The sequence below is a fragment of the Odocoileus virginianus genome, chromosome 29, assembly GCF_023699985.2.
Source record: "Odocoileus virginianus isolate 20LAN1187 ecotype Illinois chromosome 29, Ovbor_1.2, whole genome shotgun sequence".
Lineage (NCBI taxonomy): Eukaryota > Metazoa > Chordata > Mammalia > Artiodactyla > Cervidae > Odocoileus > Odocoileus virginianus.
The window spans coordinates 26,113,357-26,134,152 of record NC_069702.1 but is presented as its reverse complement, the minus strand read 5'-3'; the positions used below and the strand labels follow the sequence as shown (position 1 = coordinate 26,134,152).

Sequence of the window (20,796 nt, the reverse complement as noted above, 5' to 3'; positions counted from 1 at the left end):
AGTCATCCTCCTCTCTGATCCCATAATACCTGAGCCTCTCTTAGACCGCCAACTGTATTGAAATTATTGCTGAGTAGCTGTTTCCTCCCACTAAATTGTAGACTGTCCAAGGGCCCATGTCCTATTCCTCCTTACATTTGTCACAGTGGGTGGTGCAGTACCTAGAATACAGGAGATGCCCCATCAGTGCTTGCTGGACTGTCTACTCAGTCTCCACGCTCCCCTGCAATCATTATCCCGAATGGCTATACAGTGACAAATGGAATATCTCTGCTAGAAATGCTTCTTTAATTGAAGGCATTATTTGATAGTACCATCTCATAAAGGACGTCATGTCTGCTTTAAGAAACTGTCATCCGGGATCTCACGATACACTGGAGTTAGTCAAGATCTTGGTTCCAAGTCATAGAAATCCAAATAGCACTAGCTTAAGCCAAAGGAGGAATTCATTACAAAGATACTGACAGGTCTCATGGAGGCTACACACAGGAACTGAACAAAGCTAAACTCCGAGATGGCATGGGACAGGAACTCAGACTGTCAGGAAACTCGCCTCTCACCTCGGTTCCTCTTTCACCAGGTTCTTTGCTTTTCTGGTCCTCACGGAACAAAACATGACTGTCAATAGCTTTGAATTGCACATCTGTATACTCCAAGAACCCAAAGAAGGATAACTTTATTTCAAGTTCCCAATTTCCCTGGAAATGACTCCAATTGGCCCAATTCCATTAATTGCCCACCTTAGATCAACCAAATACAGCTGTTGCTCATGATCAATTGTGTCCAACTCTTTGCAACCCCATGGACTGTAGCTTACCAGGCTGCCCTGTCCATGAGGTTCTCCAGGCAAGGATCCTGGAGTGGGCTGCCATTCCCTTCTCCAGGGGATTCTCCAACCCAGGGATCAAACCCACGTCTCTTTTGTCTCCTGCATTGGCAGGCGGGTTCTTTACCACTAGCACCACGGAGGTGAGGTTAAAAATATGGCCAGGCTGCTGAGTAGCCAGTCTCATAAGTGTCTGCCACATTTTCAAATTCTTCAGTTTCCAAGGAAAAAATATGGTCAGAGTAAACTATTTCAAAGGTATTCATGATAGTTGCTATAAAACACAAGGTTTTGTAAGGCAATAATGCTCAATTTTATTTCTATTAAAAATGTGTGGTAACAATAGAAAATTCCTAAGCAAATATATATTTGCTTTGTTTTAAAAATAAATTTATTTTATTACACGATAATACTGACAGTTTACATAAATGAGGTCATTCAGTATAGGCAAAAAAAAATTATAAAATACATTTTAAAAACATAGGAAAATCTTTGAAGTTCTTTCTTGGTAGTTCAGATCTACCAAATTTCAATAGACACATTTTAGCATCAAAACAAAATTTCCAAGCTTGAATTTCCTTGAGAGATTCCATTGGTCAACCAACCTCGGTTAAGGAAAGAAGAAACATTTAGCATTTTAAAAAATTTTAAATGCTCTAATGAACATTTGTTTCAAGCACTCTTAGTAAAGACTGAGAAAGAGAAAGCATGAAGAAACTCAGAAGCAGCTTTTGAAAAGAGTGTATACAACATGAATCAGGTGAAATTGATCCTATTTCAAGGATGGTCATTGTTTGACCTAGTTCTTACTGATATTTGAGCTGTTTCTGTGTTATACTTAAGCACGGCCTCATTCTCACTTGAAATACGGCATGTTATAAAAAAGTAATACAGAACTTCACCTTTTCTCTGAATTCTCTGCTTCATTTCAGGCATGAAGTCTACACTGCAAATTAGAATTTACAAAGATTCTGGAAAAGCTGCTTTGCCGACAGGCACAACAGCCAAATTGTAGTAATTTGAGGACATCTGCCATCAGTTTTTATAAATGATCCACCCAGTCAAGGTAGGAAATTCCATATTCTATGGAATTTTGACTAAATGTGCATTCTGCTTTTTCAGATTTAAAAAGAATCTTTATTAAATGTAATATGGAGTTGAAGGAGCATTTGGCAAGATGGTCCCAAGTAACAGCTGACTATGGTCATAATTTGATTGCACTAAAATTCATCTGAGAGCAATCACAGGTACTGGTTTCTTGTGTACTAAGTTACTTCAGTTGTGTCTGACTCTTTGTGACCCTACAGACCATAGCCCACAAGGCTCCTCTATCCATGGGACTCTCTAGGCAAGAGTGCTAGAGTGGGTTGCCATGCCCTCCTCCAGGGGATCTTCCCAACCCAGGGATCGAACCTGTGTCTCTTAAGTATTCTGCATTAGCAGGTGAGTTCTTTACCACTAGTGCCACCTGGGAAGCCCCAGAAGAACAAAAATGAGGATATGCCTCATACATCTCTGCCTGGGCTCTGCTGTGCTGTCCCTGACCATTTACCCCAGGATGAATAGCCTCTTCCAGTGCTTTATCTATCCTTTAGCAAGCATAAACATTTATCTGGAGCTTAAAGATGGTCATGCAATTACTTTCCATCTCTGTCATTTTCCTAACTGTGGGACAAATCTGTTTGCTTTATTTTTTTTTTCATTTATTTTTATTAGTTGGAGGCTAATTACTTTGCATCATTGCAGTGGTTTTTGTCATACATCTGTTTGCTTTAGAAATGTAAAAATGTATGTATATCACTGAGAATTTACAAAGGAGCAAAGAAACATAATGAAAGTCAAGCCCATAGAAAGCATGATGGTAACAGTATCGTATATCCAGGACTATGCAACCTGAGTTTCTGCAGGAAAATGTACCAGTGCCTCAGTCATTGCACACACAGTTTAGTGTAATGTCTTGGGTTATATTGTGCATTAGGTTGCAACAACTCCAGTGAACAAAAATGATGGTTAAGAGCAAACTTTGAACTTGGCTAAAGATTGGTTCCAATTTCAGCTCCACCAATTCCTAACTCTATAAATCAGGGTTAGATTATGTAACTTCTTGTGTTGTGTTAGTCACTCAGTCGTGTCTGACTCTTTGCGACCCCGTGGATTGTGGCCTGCCAGGCTTTTCTGTCCGTGGGATTCTCCAGGCAAGAATACTGGAGTGGATTGCCATTCCCTTCTCCAGAATATCTTCAAGACCCAGGGATCAAATCCGGGTTTCCTGCATTGCAGGCAGATTCTTTACCGTCTAAGCCATCAGGGAATGTCCTTTAGCTTCTTAAGGTCTGTTTCTGTATGTGAGAAATGAGGATCATAGGTTTTTGAAAGAATTAAAGGAAATAATGTATTTCAAACTCTTAGCACATAGTAAGTGTTGGATAAATGGTAATTTTATTATTAATGCAATTCCTAAGATCTAAACTCCTTCCTACTCTTTTTTTGTTTGGCTAGTAATTTTGGTGACAAAACTTAACTGGAAGTTTATTAAAATGTCCCTGCTTAACTGGGTGCTTTTCCCAAATACTATATAATAATAAAATTACTCATTATTATTATAAAAACATAGTAAACAACACAAATTAACATTACCGACAAAAAGTAAATACATTATTTAAAATTCATTTTGCTAGCTGTTTCCTGAGACACACTCTGTCCATTTTCAAATGAGTAAGAAGATACTTTGTAACTTGTCATCAGCCTGGAGTAATCTTCAGAGACTATAGGAAAAAGGAAAGAAAAGAAAAAAAAGAAAAAAGCAAGTCATTAAAAAGAAACTTATTATGTAATAAAAAGAAAAACAGACACACACACAAACTCAAGCAGGAAACCGTGGGTACTCTGTGGGTACCACTGTCAAGTTTATTATTAACCTATCTGAACCTGTATTCATTTTGTTCTTCAAAACTTGTCCTCCTCAAGATTGAGGAATATACAAGAAAAGGGGGGAATTGTAACCGAGCAAGACCCTATGGGGCCTTCCTGAGATCTGCCTTCACCCATATCCTCTGCTTCATGTACTCTCTCAAGTACCTAATTAACAGTATTTGAGGCAAATTTCCTGACTTATTTTGGCGATGGGAAAACCTCCCACCAAATGGAAGAAGTTACCTACCTGATGACCCTGAACACATAGCCCCAAGTCTCCTGGAACCTTAAAACTGATAATGTTAATCCCTATGACACCACCCTGCTGCCTCATCATCAGCCATTCAGAGAACTGCCAAGTTGATCACGTACCCAGCCATTCCACCTCCCACTTGCCCTTTAAAAAGGCTTTGCCGAAACCCTTAGGGAGCTCCAGGTTTTTCAGGGCATGAGCCACCTATTCTCCTTGCTATCTCATAAAACATACACACACACCAAAAATAAAACAAAACCCTCCAGAATCAGTATTTTTGTTTTCAATTCATTCATGTCATTCTGATAATAAGCAAGAAGAACATTATAATTTCTCGATAATCATTTACTGTATTCTATTGTTCTGCTGAGCGATTCTGGAAAAGGAGACTTTGCTGGGCAAGCTACGGAAAGCCACCATTTTCTCCTGTTGGATGAACAAGGCAGCGTGTGGCCACGGTTGCTGCTAGCTTCTTCTATGACCTAAAAGGACTTAGCCAAGGATGAAGCCAACTCTTAGAATGGTAAGCAGAAAGGCAGAAATAATAGTTCTCTGCATGAGAACTCTGGTACAAGCAAACGTGAACGTTCTCTTTCCTCTGGACTGCCAGTGCATGTGAGGCAATACATCGCCTTTATTTGAAGCCAGCTTGGTGGGGTTTGATGCCATTATAGACCAGATTACCCTGCCTGACTCAGCCAGCTATGTTCCATCTGCCCCCTGGAGCCTTCCCCTGCTCAGTTCTCCAAGGGGAGCCCAGACTGCAGCCTGACCTATGGACTGCTTCACATGGGCTCCCCTGCCCCCCTGAGTTCCTGTTGGGTTTGGCTAGTGAAAGGTACTTGCTGAAGATCTGAAGGCAAGAGGACAGAGGTTTGGGGATATTCTTCTCCCGCTCCTGCCTCCTTCCTTGTTCAGGTGCTGACCATGGCTATTCCCATCCATAGCTACAGCTCCTGCCTGGTGGGCCCGAGAGCACAGCCAGCTTCTCAATGGCAAGGTAAGTGTTTTTCAGCCCTTTCAGGCCTAGGTGGGGGACAGCCTCCAGCAGTTGCTAGACTCTGGGAGACTCAATATTCCTATGGGTTCCCTCAACCCTGCCCTCCCAGCCGCTTCATCAAAATGCCTTTGTTGGATCATCTGAGAGAATTTGTGACTCCTGCTGGGATCTCAAATGATGGAGCATTTAAAAGAGCCTTGAACAGTGCTTGGAATGTGGTAAATGCTCTGTAAATGTGGTTATTATTAAAACACTGCTTTTGCTATTTCCTTTCAAAGTGAGATGTCTAAACTAAAATTTTTATTTGTGTCCCCCAGTGAAAAATATATCAAATATCTTATAATATTTTATAAGAATATAAAATCACCACCACAACCATGCAGAACTAGAAACCAGAATGATCTAAGTGCATCAGAAAAACTGTGTAAAAGTCTATATCCTATCTCTGTGGTACCATGCAAAAGAAAGATATGATAAAGTCTTTTATTTGGCTTCAGATTCAATGAAAAAAATGTCAATTTATTTTTAGATGATTTTAAACATAATCAAATTCCAATCAATGATTTACTGGATGCCATGAAACCCCACTTCACTAGGCAAATGTCATCTAAAGAGCTCCCCATCTACTAAGTTTATCATACTTACCATTAAGCAATACTAGTCTCTTGAATATCATCATTTATAGGAGTTATATCTTTACCCAGAGTTCCCATTTCTTCTTCCTTCTTTCTTCTTTTCCGACGTTTCCGAAGAGGACTTGGAAAACAAAGTGTTAGAAATTAGCATGGTCCTTTTAGTTAATGAAGTCACAAAATTAAACATCAAGAAAGCCTATGATCTTATTTCCAGACTGGTAAAAATGTACAGGTTCATTAAAAAAAAAATTTAGGTTCTCTCTTAACCCATCCCTTTCTCTAGGCTCAAATAGCTACAATAGCAAAAGTACAGAGAAAATGTAGTTATAGCTACATAGGAGGAATATAGTACTTGATTGTGGATAGAGCTTGTTGAGCACAAGAAAACTTTTCAGGCCAAGTCATTTTATAGAATAGACTGATAAGCATTATTTAGTATGTAAATAAAAGATAGTACAAAATGGAAACTGACATAAAACTAAGAGAATGAGGGTAATCTCTGAATATGTTAATTAAGTTTCTAGATAAATTATTTAAGAAATGTATTAGATATTCTGTAGTGCAGTTCAGTTTGCTTAAAATATGATACAAAATGAATGCAATAAAATAGAGCATTTCCCCACTCTGCCGCAAACTTGGCATTCGAAAATTCCTTTTTGCCATAAAGGAAGTAAAATGTTACAAATATCTTTCAATTTTATATCTAGAAGGAATCCTACAGATTATTTGTAAACGAGAGTTTAATCCTCTCATTTTACAGAAAATAAAATTAAAGTTTGAAGAGATTAAGAAGTTTGTCCAAGTTTTCAAAAGTGTTTGATGGCACAGCTGGGACGAAAATCTCTGTAGACAGCTGGTAGCTGTGTTAACGCTTTTCTACCAAGAATGCTTAAAGAAAGGAATCATGTAACACCCTCCTGTAATGAGAACCACGGTCCAAAGTACAGTTTAGGAGGCTTCTCAAGACATGAAGGTAGCATTTTAAGAAAATGCTTTTTTAGCATGCTTTGCGGGAGTCCTGGCCTGATAAAAAATTTGATGAGTTTCCAAAACTAAAGCATTGTACTAAGCCATTCTGTCTCACAGAAAAAAAACAAGGATTTTCTTGATTAACAAAGTTGAGGTATATAATGAAAAATAGAGACAGGAGAAACAGTGCAGGCACCTTAATAATAAAATTCATTATTTTAATGTGACTAATAAAAAATACTTTTGTTTCTGTCTTTCAAAGTTTTTGTGCCATGGTACAGTTTAAGAAAAGTATTGTTTAAACTATTAACAAACTTACATCAAAGGTGATGGACTCTAGGGCTAAATAATTGACTTTTTTTAATTTCCTTGGACTACAAGGAGATTAAACCTGCCAATCCTAAAGAAAATCAACCCTGAATATTCATTGGAAGGACTGATGCTGAAGCTGAAGCACCAATCCTTTGGCCACCTGACGTGAAGAGCTGATTCACTGGAAAAGACCCTGATGCTGGGAAAGATTGAAGGAAGGAGGAGAAGGGGACAACAGCTCAAACTCTCCTTGATAGTGAAGGACCAGGAGGCCGGGCGTGCTGCAGTTCATGGGGTTGCAGAGAGTTGGACCTGACTTGGCAACTGAACAACAAAACTGACATTTTTAATTGATATATAATTGATGTATAACATTTTATTCATTTCAGGTATGACTTGATATTTGTTTATATTGAAAATGATCACCACAATAAGTTTAGTATTTAATATCCATCTCCACATTTACAAAATTTTTCATTCTTGTGATGAGAACTTTCCAGATCTCCTCTCTAAGAAACTTTCAAATATTCAAGACTGTATTATTAACTATAATCACTATGTGTACATTACATCCCATGACCTGTTTATCTTATAAGTTTATACGTTTGGGTCGCCTTCATCCATCTTGCCCACTTCCTCTTTCTCAGAGGCTTTATATAAATTTTAATTATAATTACGCTTAGAAAAATGACAAAAATCATGTTATGTATTTATTATAAATGCTTCAGAATAAATGATGGGGAACTGTAAAAAGTAATTTAAATTTTTAAAAAGGGAAAGAGAAAAGGCAGGAAGGAGGGTAGGAAATAAGACAGGAAAGGAAAGATAAAAGTTCTTAGACTTCCTTAAAATTAAATTTAAAAATACTTACTGACAGCATGTGCAGATACTGACCACCAAAATGATAAAAATTACCATAACTGCTATCAAACAAATCACCAAAATCTGCCCTCTGTCTCCTCTTAGGTAAAACAAGTCAATTCTCTCACATCTGGCCCCAGCATAGCCTTTATCACAGCTATAAAAATAGAACAAAAACAGGACAACAAGGTCAAAAAGTAAAAGACTTTTAAGAATCTCTACTATTTCTTTGTTGAAGAAGTTAACACTTTTTTCATTACTTGGAATTAACAAAGGGTACAATTCCTTTAAAAAAAATGTGTTTAAGCTGTACAATCACTGTGTTCATGAGAAATTTCATTCTTTGCTGAAAACCTGTTATCCTTTGAACGTCATTAACAATATGTCTAAGATAAATAAATGGGGAGGGTAACACTAAAATCGACCTTGAAATTTTAGATTCTGAGTTTGAAAGGGAGGGGGTGATAAAATCCCCTATACAGCACTCGCAAGTGCTTAAATATCCCTGGACAGGGAATTCAAAAATCCCCAGGATTTCCCATTTCATCAGAGGGTGATACAAAGAGTTTCACTGTGCCTGAGTTCTCCTATTATAAATTATATTTAAAGGATACAGTTTTATATGATCAAACATGGAAGGTACAAAAAGCTCTGTAAATGTTATTTTATAGGATTTCTCTCCACATACCTTCCCCCACCCCCTGGCCTCTCTTTTGATCTTCCATGCATCAGTTCTGGTTCTAATGTTTGTAGGAGTCGCAGATTAGGTAAGTCTCTTCCATTCACCACCTCCCCAGCTGCATTTCCCCTCAAAACACAATAGATGTCCTCTCCAGTTCCTTTATCTGATTCTCTAAAGCCACAGTTTCAGATCTGTGCACCATTCCCTATGTGCTTAGGAGCGCGGTCGTGTCTGACTCTTTTGGGAACGCCATAGACTGTAGCCCACCAGGCTCCTCTGTCCATAGGATTTTTCAGCCAAGAATACTGGTGTGGGTTGCCATTTCCTCCTCCAGGGTATCTTCCCCACCCAAGGATCAAACCTGTGCCTACTACATTGCAGGGAGACTCTTTACCCTCTGAGTCATCGGGAAGACCCACCTTTCCCTCTGCTCTCTAAAGGCCCCGCTGCTGCATGCATGGTCATGGTAAAGTGAAGGCATCAGAAATCAGCAAGCTCTCCAAATGCCCCAATCCCCCCTCTCATTCTCTCGTCAACTTCATCAATACAATCCCGAGTTGACCTCAACGTAGCAGATGCCCCCTGTCTGAAGTTACAGAGCCATTTGACCAAGCACCACCTAAAATTCAGTAATCTGGGGACTGTCCATGGCAGTCATTGACTTGTGTCAGATGCCTAAAGGATGCATAAAAAGTTTGTCTGAAGATATTTGAAAACCAAAATGATATGTTGTAACATCACTACTTTTGGCTATCAAATATCTTCTCTTTTTTTCTCCTCAGGCTCATTCCAAACACAAAGAGATACTGGTCGTATACATAATTATTTAAATCTCAGAAAGATGAAGCTCTGCTTCTTAAAAAGATGGCTGTGTAATTTCATTTTTTGTTGTCTTTGTTTGTTTAAGAAGGTATCTATTGCCAAGCCACTCTAGAGTCTATATCTGAAAAAAGACAAGGCAGCTTTATTTCTCAAATAAGGAGGTCCCTGACTGATGATATTGTAGCTGCTACAATGATTAAAAAAAAAAGAAAAGAAAAACTAGCTTGGTCACAGCCATCAGTTGAAAGATGAGGCTCTATGTAAGCAAAGGAGAAAAAAACCACCTGAGGCCATCTATTGTAAAATGACCCCAGGATGTATGAGGGAAAATTGCTTCCTGCAAGATAGCTAGGCTCTTCATCGCAAGGTCAAAATAACAGGAAGAGAGCTTAGAAATATCTGAAATATCAAAAAATCTCTTGCACATAGAACTGGAAATGGGGGGGAAATCACTTTTAATTGCAAGTGTGGGAGGGAGGTTTTAATGGGTTTTTTTAAGGTTATAATTAAAATCTACAAACATAGTCTCATCTAATTAGCTGGAATGTTTCTCTAACAAATTTACTAAATATGGCATTTTTAAACAATAACTTTGCCCATAAAGTACATGGCAATTACTTGCTACTCTTTTAGAATGCTTTCCTAATTATAAGCTCTGGGTTCAGTTACTCACCCATGCTTTAAATGAATTTCTCAGTAAGCAGTCCTTCCTATAAGTTTTAACCCAGTGAAGCTATGTAGAAGGTCAAACCCTTACACAGCTAGTTACAATGACTCATGTTATTTCATTGCTCATCTAATTAATAACGTATCAGCTAATGATCATTTCAGTGGGAAAGGAAGAGGAAAAGGGTGAAAGATGCTAGCAAATGTTTAATAAATGCTGAGCAGATGAACGAGTTTTTATTTAATAAACATTTCATAAATTAAAAATAACATTTAAAGATGCTATGACCCTTGAGGACTCTGGGATCTCTGTTCTGAAATAATCACTAGGCACTATTGTAAGAACTTTATAAGTATCAACTAATTGATCCTTATAACAACCTTTGAAATAGTATTATTAACCCCTTTTGGAAGATGGAGAAGTTGAGATATAAAGAAAGTAGGTGAGTGGGGGCTAGGATTCAAACACAGGAAGTCTGGCTCCCAAGTTGTCCAACCACATGTAACACTGCCCAGGGATCAAACTCTCATTTCCTGAGGCTCCTGCCTGGCAGGCAGATTCTTTACCAAATGAGCCACTGGGCTTCCAAGGTGGCTCAGGGATAAAGAATTCACCTGTCTCCTGCAAAAGACTTGGGTTCGAGGGTTCAGTCCCAAGGTTGGGAAGATCCACTGGAGAAGGAAATGGCAATCCACTCCAGTATCTCATCTAGGAAATCCCATGGACAGAGAAGCCTGGCTGGCTACAGTCCATGGGGTGGCAAAGAATCGGACATGACTTAATGACTAAAGAATAAGTGAGCTGTGCCATCTAAAATAAAAGTTATGTATCTGGAAACAAATCATCCCCATCCCCCCTCCCCCTCCCCCAAAATACTGAGAAGACTAAGAAGGGATTGAGTTATTTGAAACACACACTTTGGTTTTTTATATAAAGACAGGAGTCCACAACTCCCGTGATCCCAAACAAAAGGAGAAATTTCTGGTTTCCTAAGACGGCATAATTGCCAGTGGCAAGACAGTTTTGCCTGAATCTGTGCTACACCAAATCGCCTAAAAGGTGAAGCCTAGTTGAATAGCTCCCATTCAATTCAATAGTACATTTATGGAACATTTACTCTCTGCTGGGTACCACAGTAAATATTTTTGCTTGAAGTATTATTTTGCTTAATTTTCAACACTTGAAAGAAGGATATTATTATCTTCTTTTATAGATAATTAAACACCCAGGAAAGGTAACCAACTCATTGCTAATGCTGCTCATAGTTGGTTGAAACAAAATCTTAGGTGTATTTTACTCCAAAGACGCCAATGTTCTTCCTCCCCACCACCCCACTGCCCTCCTTGGTTTTATACCATTTCACCACTAAGAAGGTGTTCCTGGTTCAGATTAAAGCCTTGGAATTGACATTCAGCACAGCACTAGATCAAACCCGGATCTCTTGCTTTGCGGGCAAATTCTTTACCTCTTTATTGTCTGAGCCCCCAGAGAAGCCCCCAGTGGTAAAGAACCCATCTGCCAATGCAGGAGATGTAAGAGATGCCATTTCGATCCCTGGGTCAGGAAGAGCCCCCGGAAGAGGAAATGGCAACCCCACTCAGTATTCTTACTGAGAGAATCCCATGGACAGAGTAGCCTGGCAGACTGCAATCTATAGGGTCTCAAAGAGTGGGACATGACTGAAGCGACTTAGCATGCACGCAGGCACAGCACTAGATGAACTGTGACAGAGTGACTTGTTCATTTATGCATCAGATGTTTCTTGAGCACCTAGTAAATTCTAGGCCCTGTGCTTGGCACTGGAATATGAGAATGAATAAGCCATCATCCCTGCCCTCTAGGAGTTCAGTCACAGAAGCGAGGTTCAGAGAAACCAACAGTGATACTCCAGGGGGAAAGACCTTTTCATTGAAACGTGACGAGATCACTGAGGAAGAACATCCAACTCAAGTCAGTGCAGGGATCCAGGAGGAGCTCATGTTTGAGCTGTATTTTAAAGCTTCAGTAAGAATAAACTTTCCAGACTATGAGAATAGCTTGTCTAATAAACCCTGCAAAGGAATGTAGGATTTCATAAGAACATTTGAGAATGTGGTGAGAAATATGGCTGGAAAGTCAAGCCATTCAACTATACTTCAGTGAAAACATATATATATATAACCAAAAAGGTCAGTGAGAGGAGTGATTCAAGATGATATTAGAGAGGAGACTAGAGACCAGATAATCTACTGAAAGGTATGATTATTCTGGAAACAAGTAAGAAGAGACACTTATGGTTCAAAGTATGACCATGACTTCCTTTACATATGAAAATGTCAGCTCTCCCTGAATTAGTCTGTTAATTCAATATAATCCTAATAAAAGAAAAACAAAATAAAACAACCAAAAAGGTTAAGGCAGCATCAGAGGCGCTTTAACAAAACTCTGACTGAGGGAGACAGGCTGGGTAATTCTGCTGTTGTTTAGTTGCTAAGCCATGTCCAACTCTTGGTAACCCACAGGCTGCCAGGCTCCTCTGTCCATGGAATTTTCCAGGCAAGAATACTGGAGTGGGTTGCCACTTCCTCCTCTAGGGGATCTTCCCAACCCAGGGATTGAACCCTAGTCTCCTGCATTACATTTAGATTCTATACCACTGAGCCACCTGGGAACACCAGCAGGTAGATTACACCTGTGGTTTTCGTTCTAGAAAGCCACAATATTAAAGAACAATACATGTACAGACATAGGGACCAGCAGGAGAAATGTACTGGATTAAGAGGCATTAATCTTTTAAAAATTCATTAAATTCTCCAAAGCCAGTAAGCAAATAAATAAAATCTTTAAAAATCAGCTCTATCTTTCCTAACACATGTAAGCACATTTTCCTTATTTCCTTACATTAGGTTTTTTTCTTATTCCCCTCTAAGTATTACCTATGTATATTGTTTTCTTAATTGAATTAAATTATAATCAAACTTTGAAGAAGTCCACAACTCTTCAATTTCCCCACTATAGCAGGGCTTGGAATCACTGTCCTGAGATACTTGTAGGGGCGGGGTGGGGGGAAGAATACTGGGGCAACTACACAGAAGAACATAAGCATTCTATGAACTTTAGGTCAAAATTATATTTTAAAAAAAGTCACCTTGTTCTTTTACGAGGTAAGGTCTCAGCACTTTAGCAAGACATCTTTAGCAGAAAATAAATATTTAAGATATGCAGAAAATTTGTTTGTGCCTGAGTAAAATTAAACTTGGACTCAATCTAGCAAGAGTTGGAAAGAGAACTCTCCTCCCAGTCTTCTGCTGTACTAAACAGACTTTATGGATCTCTAAAAATAGGACTGATTTCCATGCACTTAATTGACACCTGCAAAAGTAGCTTTGAATTTGGCAGAAATTTCCTTCATATTTACATTCACAATGAACCACCTAACAAATGCCAGAAGAATGTGTTCGAGTTTGAACCACACCAGGGTTTATTTGAGCTGAAAAGCACCCTTAACACTAGACAGACACAGTTTTGCTTGCTCAAAACAGCAGAGGAACATGAGCCCACCCCTGCAGGCGATCTGGACTCCCGCATGCTCAGATTTCAGCAAGAAAGTGTGCGTCAGTTTCTCCGTAAGTCACCGCCCCTAAACAAGTGGGGCGGGGTTTGGGGGGGGTTGGGTAGGGCCAGGGAGAACTGTGACCTGACAGATGGCTGGGTTAGCTCAGACTTTCCGCTCCTGTCACCTCCCCCCACCCCAAGCCAGCTCCAGTCTGTACCCCTTGGCTTGTAAGCGCCGTGCTCCACTTACACGCAGGAGGGCGTCTGCTCGGCCAGCACGAAGCGACATCTCCCTTTAATGCAGTAATGCTTGTATTGTTTGGGGCACCGAGAGAAGTGGCCTCTTCTCTTTGGTTGGGTGGTGGTAACTGGAGAAGGAGAAATGACTCAGTAATCAGCTCACTTCAAATGCACATTTGTAAATGTAATAGAATTACATTCCTACCGGTGTCGCCAGTGTTTCTGCAGAATATACTCCAATTTCTCATCGCTCCTTCCCTCCACACTGGGATATGTCAGGCTTTGGGGACCAGAAACTTGCCCTAGAGATTGGCTATTGGGGAATGTGATGGGAATGTTTCAGATTTTAACTAAGATTTCTGTTCAAATGACCTCTCAGTAACTGCCGCGGTGTTTAAAGGGTAAACATAATTGTGATAGAAGAGAAGATTGGGAAGATTGTCAGAGGTGTGGGGCTGATGGCACTGAAAAGAGAGGAGGGTTTTTGTTTGTTTGTTTGTTTTTACTTTCTTCTTTTCCTTTTTTAAAACTTAAACACAGCACTTACTGAGTGCCAGATGCTGGTCAATATGCTTTTTTTATATAGATAGTCACCCCTTGGTATCTGAGGAGACTGATTCCAGGACCCCAGCTGATACCAAAATCCAGAGATGCTGAGGACCCTTATATAAAGTGGCATTTACAGTCAGCCCTCGGTATCGCCTGGTTGGATCTGTGGTTGCCCGCATCTTAGGATGCTAACCGGAACCCGCAGATTGGGGTGGGGGTGGGGGGGCTGTATCAGCTCATTTAATACTCATAACAGCCTTGTGAGGGAAGCACCATTCTAACTCCTATTTATGCATGGGCGCAGCACAACACTGGGAAAGACTGAAGGCAGGAGGAGAAGGGGCCAACAGAGGACAAGACGGTTGGATGGCATCACCGACTCAGTGGACGTGAGTTTGAGCAAGCTCCGGGAGGTGGTGAAGGCCAGCGAGGCCTGGCGTGCTGCAGTCCACGGGGCCGCAAAGAGCCAGACACGACTGAGTGACTGAGCAACGACAAAGCACCGCACATAGAGGCTAAGTTACTTTCCCAGATCCCGCAGCTAGCGCGTGGCAGAGCTGGGACGCGAACCCAGGCAGGCTGTGCATTTGACTGCTCCACTCTGCCAGGCAGGCCGCAGTCACCTGCCCTCTGCCTGAGGCACCCTCAGGTCCTGCTTCTCTGAATCGAGATTATCCCTCTCATCGGACCCCTGCAGGGCTCTTCCCGTCTGAACGAGGGAAAGACTGGAAGCTTCATATCCAGGATTTCATTCCCTATACTGACTTTTTTCTGACCTCTTAGAATCTTAATTGCCTAATTTTTCAATTAGGGAAATAGCGGGGGATAATATGGAGCAACTTCTCCATCATTTACCTGTAGAAAGTTTCCATAAACAAGGGCTGTCAAGAGAAACACTAAAAAATGCTAACTAGCTGTTTCATGGGTTGATTCACAACAAACGCCTGCCCACACCCAGAGAAAACAGCTAACTAGCCAGCTGACCCAGGGTCGGACATTCGATTGTCATGGTATGACCAACAGCTCGCAGGACTCAGATACCTGTGAAATCAGAAAGTCTATGGTGGTCACGACAGAAGGGCATTGCACATTAGGTTTGGTATGGCACCTGTCACCTCGATGACGTTAAACAATCCTTTTAGAGATAGCAATGACCACTGAACTTTTAATTAATATTGTGAAATGAGTAAATATATAGCCACCCAGGGTCACCACAAAGGACACTCGCAAAGGACTCTGGCTGATGGATACAGACGAAATTCCTGGGATGCCAGGCCACAGAGTTTCAGAGGGTGGAAGAACATTGCAGAGGAACTGGCTGACCTGGTTTTGGTCGGTGACTTGATTACCAGTCATGCTGACTGCTTGTATGTGCCAGACATTTGCTCCCATGCCTGCCAGTCAATGGACTCTGATTGAAATTTCTCCCATAAATAACTGCAAAATATCTCAAAGGCAAAGATCTGTGTATTTTGGCAAATAAATTGATCAAATGAAAATCAACTTCCATTCATTGAGTATTTCCTCTTTCCAGAGGCCTGTAGTAAGCGTTAGAAAACATCAAAGAAATAAGAGATACCCTATCTAACTAGCTACATTGGCATGATAGAACAAATTTAATTCAATAATAAGCAACAAACCAGTGAAAACAACCATAGTAACCATGTAAACAGTGTGGTACACTGGAAATAGTGGAAGAAACGCTGGCTTAAGAGGAAGGAAATCAGTGTTTCATTTTCAGCTCTGCCTTACATGAGCCATATAGGTCCAGGCAAGCTAATTAAGCTGTCTGAGCCTCAGTTCCATGATCTGGAAATTGAAGATGACAACATCTACCTTGCAGTACTTGGATGCAATCTCAAAAACAACAGAATGATCTCTGTTCATTTCCAAGGCAAATCATTCAATATCACGGTAATCCAAGCTTATGCCCCAACCAGTAACGCTGAAGAAGCTGAAGTTGAACGGTTCTATGAAGACTTACAAGACCTTTTAGAACTAACACCCAAAAAAGATGTCCTTTTCATTATAGGGGACTGGAATGCAAAAGTAGGAAGTCAAGAAACACCTGGAGTAACAGGCAAATTTGGCCTTGGAGTACGGAATGAAGCAGGGTAATGGCTAACAGAGTTTTGCCAAGAGAACGCACTGGTCATAGCAAACACCCTCCTCCAACAACACAAGAGGAGACTCTACACATGGACATCACCAGATGGTCAACACCAAAATCAGATTGATTATATTCTTTACAGCCAAAGATGGAGAAGCTCTATACAGTCAACAAAAACAAGACAGGGAGCTGACTGTGGCTCAGATCATGAACTCCTTATTGCCAAATTCAGACTTAAACCAAAGAAAGTAGGGAAAACCACTAGACCATTCAGACCTAAATCAAATCCCTTATGACTATACAGTGGAAGTGAGAAATAGATTTAAGAAACTAGATCTGATAGACAGAGAGCCTGATGAACTATGAACGGAAATTCGTGGCATTGTACAGGAGACAGGGATCAAGACCATCCCCATGGAAAAAAAATGAAAAAGGCAAAATGGTTGTCTGAGGAGGCCTTACAAATAGCTGTGAAAAGAAGCAAAGGAGAAAAGGAAAGATATACCCATTTGAATACAGAGTTCCAAAGAATAGCCAGGAGAGATGAGAAAGACTTCCTCAGCGATCAATGCAAAGAAATAGAGGAAAACAACAGAACAAGAAAGACTAGAGATCTCTCCAAGAAAATTAGAGATACCAAGGGAACATTTCAGGCAAAGATGGGCTCAATAAAGGACAGAAATGGTATGGACCTAACATAAGCAGAAGATATTAAGAAGAGGTGGCAAGAATACACAGAAGAACTGTACAAAAAAGATCTTCACGACCCAGATAGTCACGATGGTGTGATCACTCACCTAGAGACGGACATCCTGGAATGTGAAGTCAAGTGGGCCTTAGAAAGCATTACTACAAACAAACCTAGTGGATGTGATGGAATTCCAGTTGAGCTATTTCAAATCCTAAAAGATGATGCTGTGAAAGTTCTATACTCAATATGCCAGCAAATTTGGAAAACTGAACAGTGGCCGCAGGACTGGAGGAGGTCAGTTTTCATTCCAATCCCTAAGAAAGGCAGTCCCAAAGAATGCTCAAACTACTGCACATTTGCACTCATCTCACACGCTAGTAAAGTAATGCTCAAAATTCTCCAAGCCAGCCTTCAGCAATATGTGAACCGTGAACTTCCAGATGTTCAAGATGGTTTTAGAAAAGGCAGAGGAACCAGAGATCAAATTGCCAACATCCGCTGGATCATCAAAAAAGCAAGAGAGTTCCAGAAAAACATCTATTTCTGCTTTATTGACTACGCGAAAGCCTTCGACTGTGTGGATCACAATAAACTGTGGAAAATTCTGAAGGAGATGGGAATACTAGACCACCTGACCTGCCTCTTGAGAAACCTGTATGCAGGTCAGGAAGCAACAGTTAGAACTGGACATGGAACAACAGACTGATTCCAAATAGGAAAAGGAGTACGTCAAGGCTGTATATTGTCACCCTGCTTATTTCACTTATATGCAGATTACATCATGAGAAACGCTGGGCTGGATGAAGCACAAGCTGAAATCAAGATTGCCGGGAGAAATATCAATAACCTCAGATATGCAGATGACACCACCCTTATGGCAGAAAGTGAAGAGGAACTGAAGAGCTTCTTGATGAAAGTGAAAGATGAGAGTGAAAAAGTTGGCTTAAAGCTTAACATTCAGAAAACTAAGATCATGGCATCTGGTCCCATCACCTCATGGGAAATAGATGAGGAGACAGTGGAAACAGTGTCAGACTTTATTTTTGGGGGCTCCAGAATCACTGCAGATGGTGACTGCAGGCATGAAATTAAAAGACGCTTACTCCTTGGAAGGAAAGTTATGACCAACCTAGATAGCATATTAAAGAGCAGAGGCATTACTTTGCCAACAAAGGTCCATCTGGTCAAGGCTATGGTTTTTCCAGTGGTCATGTATGGATGTAAGAGTTGGACTGTGAAGAAAGCTGAGTGCCAAAAAATTGATGCTTTTGAACTGTGGTGTTGGAGAAGACTCTTGAGAGTCCCTTGGACTGCTAGGAGATCCAACCAGTCCATCCTAAAGGAGATCAGTCCTGGGTGTTCATTGGAAGGACTGATGCTGAAGCTGAAACTCCAGTACTTTGGCCACCTCATGTGAAGAGTTGACTCATTGGAAAAGACCCTGATGCTGGGACGGATTGGGGGCAGGAGGATAAGGGGACGACAGAGGCTGAGGTGGCTGGATGGCATCACCGACTTGATGGGCATGGGTTTGGGTAGACTCCAGGAGTTGGTGATGGACAGGGAGGCCTGGCGTGCTGCGATTCATGGGGTCGCAAAGAGTCGGACACGACTGAGTGAGTGAACTGAACTGAACTGAACTGAACTGAAAGGGCTGTTGAGAGGCTCAAGTAAAAGAACACATGTGGAAATTCTTAACTTCCCAGGTGGCACTATTACTAAAGAAACTGCCTGCAATCCAGGTTCAATCCCTGGGTCGGGAAGAAGTGGAGAAGGAAATGACAACCCACTCCAGTATTCTTGCCTGGAGAATTCCATGGCCAGAGGAGGCTTGTGGGCTACAGTTCATGGGGTCTCATAAGAGTCAGACACAACTGAGCAACTTTCACTTCACTTTGTGTGCAAATTCCTAGCAAAGTGCATGGGACAATAAAGTCCTTGGTCAATGAGTTGATTCTAGAATCTTGAAAATCTTGACAATTCTAAGAGAAGTCTTGCAGCAGTACAAAGAGCGCTTATCTAATTAAAAAAAAATTCTTGAAAATGCATATTTTTTTAAAGAGATGAAAGCACGCATGCTCAGTCGTGTTGGACTTTTTGTGACCCATGGGCTACAGCCAGGCTCCTCTGTCCATGGGTTTCTCCAGGCAAGCATACTGGAGTGGGTTGCCATTTCCTCCTCAAGGGGATCTTCCCTTACCCAGGGATCGAGCCAGAGTCTCCTGCATTTCCTGCCTTGGCAGGCAGATTCTTTACCACTGAGCCACCTGGAAAACACTTTTAGGAGACGGTGAGCAAGCAACAGAGTTGTGGAGAATTTCAAGAGTGAAAACTCAGTCGTCAGGAATACGCCAGCCTTATGCAGGAGGAGGGAGGCAGATTTAATGGACATGGAAGAGACCTGAAGGAGAGCAGCCAAGGATGACTGTGAATGGAAGTCAGAGACCTCAAGTGTCAGCAGGCTGAAGTTTTACCCTTGAATGAGGTGGGAGAGCGTTGAAGAAGGTTCTTCCGGGTTAAATTAAATGGTATGTGTGAAAACTAAACTGTGGAGCATTTTACCAATGTATTAGACATTAAAGCGCGGAATGGATTAAAGTAAGAAGATGCCAAGGGGGAAACGAGGAAGCTAAGGCATATCTGAGCCATGCAGACATACATGATACAGGCCTGGGGCAGGGGAATGGAGGGCAAGGAGATGAACAAAAGAATAGAGAATCATTAGTACCATTTCCATCATAAAATACAGAAAATTTAAAACATGACTAATACAATAAAATAAAAGAACAGGTAAGAACAAGGACCCACTGTATAGCTCAGGGAACTCTACTCAATACTGCATAATAATCTATATGGGAAATGAATCTGAAAAAGAATAGGTATATGTATAACTTCATCACTTTGCTATACAACTAAAACTAATATATCACTGTAAATCCACTACACTCCAATAAAGAAGCAGTGAGACTTACTGACGGATCTGCTGGGCTCCAGAAAGGTCTTTTCTACTTTGTAAAGCACACCTGACTTTAAACATAAGCTATATGGCTCTGTATCCTGAACTTCACTAATTCCTCTGGCTGCCATGCCCTGCTAAACATAGCCAGCCTTTTTAATAAACACCATACAGAACAAGATACCAGAGAGCGCCTTAACCAGCAGCTGCTGGATGCAGTGATTTGATCAGCCTTGGTTCATCCAAGCAACACAAATCCATGCCAGGGAAAGGGTTGCCAAGTCCTGTTTTGATTGCTCACAGAGTTCCCTCCTTTGCCAAATAAGCATGCCCTTAAATATTCCCAGCATTATTTGGATTTAAAATCCCTTCCATGTCACCAAGCAGAAAATGTCCTGTGATTTCTCTATGGAACTTTAAAACCTGGAAGAAAAATTAATCACGCATATTGCCCTCCCCATTCCACATCCCCTCCCCCCAAAAAAACTAAATGTGAGCCCCTCTGTCTCTCTCTTGCATGGAAATGAGAAGGCTTATCAGCATTTCCTCCTTTGAAATGCACCTAAAATTCCAGTTGCTTTCATCTAATATTCATCAAGGTCACATTTTCAGAAAATTGAACAGCTGTGAAATCCAACATTTTCTGCCTATCATGAGACCTGATGACATAGGTAAAGTCTATCCTTCCACTCCAGAGATATTTATCAAGAAAAAGGAAAAGTTAATCTTATGACAAAAGAATGATTTGTTCTACATATTGTGTTTCTCTGTTGAGA

The 20,796-nt window shown here is 40.8% G+C and overlaps 1 protein-coding gene and 1 long non-coding RNA gene across 4 annotated transcripts in view; one reads left to right on the top strand and one right to left on the bottom strand.

Moving 5' to 3' along the window:
- Positions 1 to 3,246: 3,246 nt before the first annotated feature.
- BTC (betacellulin) overlaps positions 3,247 to 20,796 on the bottom strand; it is a 47,281-nt gene continuing 29,731 nt past the window's right edge. For both annotated transcript variants that reach the window (XM_020904118.2, XM_070458295.1), the window contains 4 exons: positions 13,725 to 13,842; positions 7,780 to 7,926; positions 5,638 to 5,748; positions 3,247 to 3,591 (listed from right to left, as the gene is read on the bottom strand). In XM_020904118.2, coding sequence (XP_020759777.1) covers positions 5,640 to 5,748; positions 7,780 to 7,926; positions 13,725 to 13,842 — 374 coding nt within the window. In that variant the 3' untranslated portion in view covers positions 3,247 to 3,591; positions 5,638 to 5,639. The remainder of the gene's footprint in view (positions 3,592 to 5,637; positions 5,749 to 7,779; positions 7,927 to 13,724; positions 13,843 to 20,796) is intronic.
- Positions 3,586 to 7,786, top strand: LOC139032046 (uncharacterized). 2 transcript variants are annotated; one of them, XR_011484594.1, is made up of 3 exons: positions 3,586 to 4,515; positions 4,940 to 4,992; positions 6,978 to 7,786. It is a non-coding gene; the product is annotated as an uncharacterized lncRNA (long non-coding RNA). The 2 variants fall into 2 exon arrangements; XR_011484595.1 differs by having other exon boundaries at positions 4,911 to 4,992.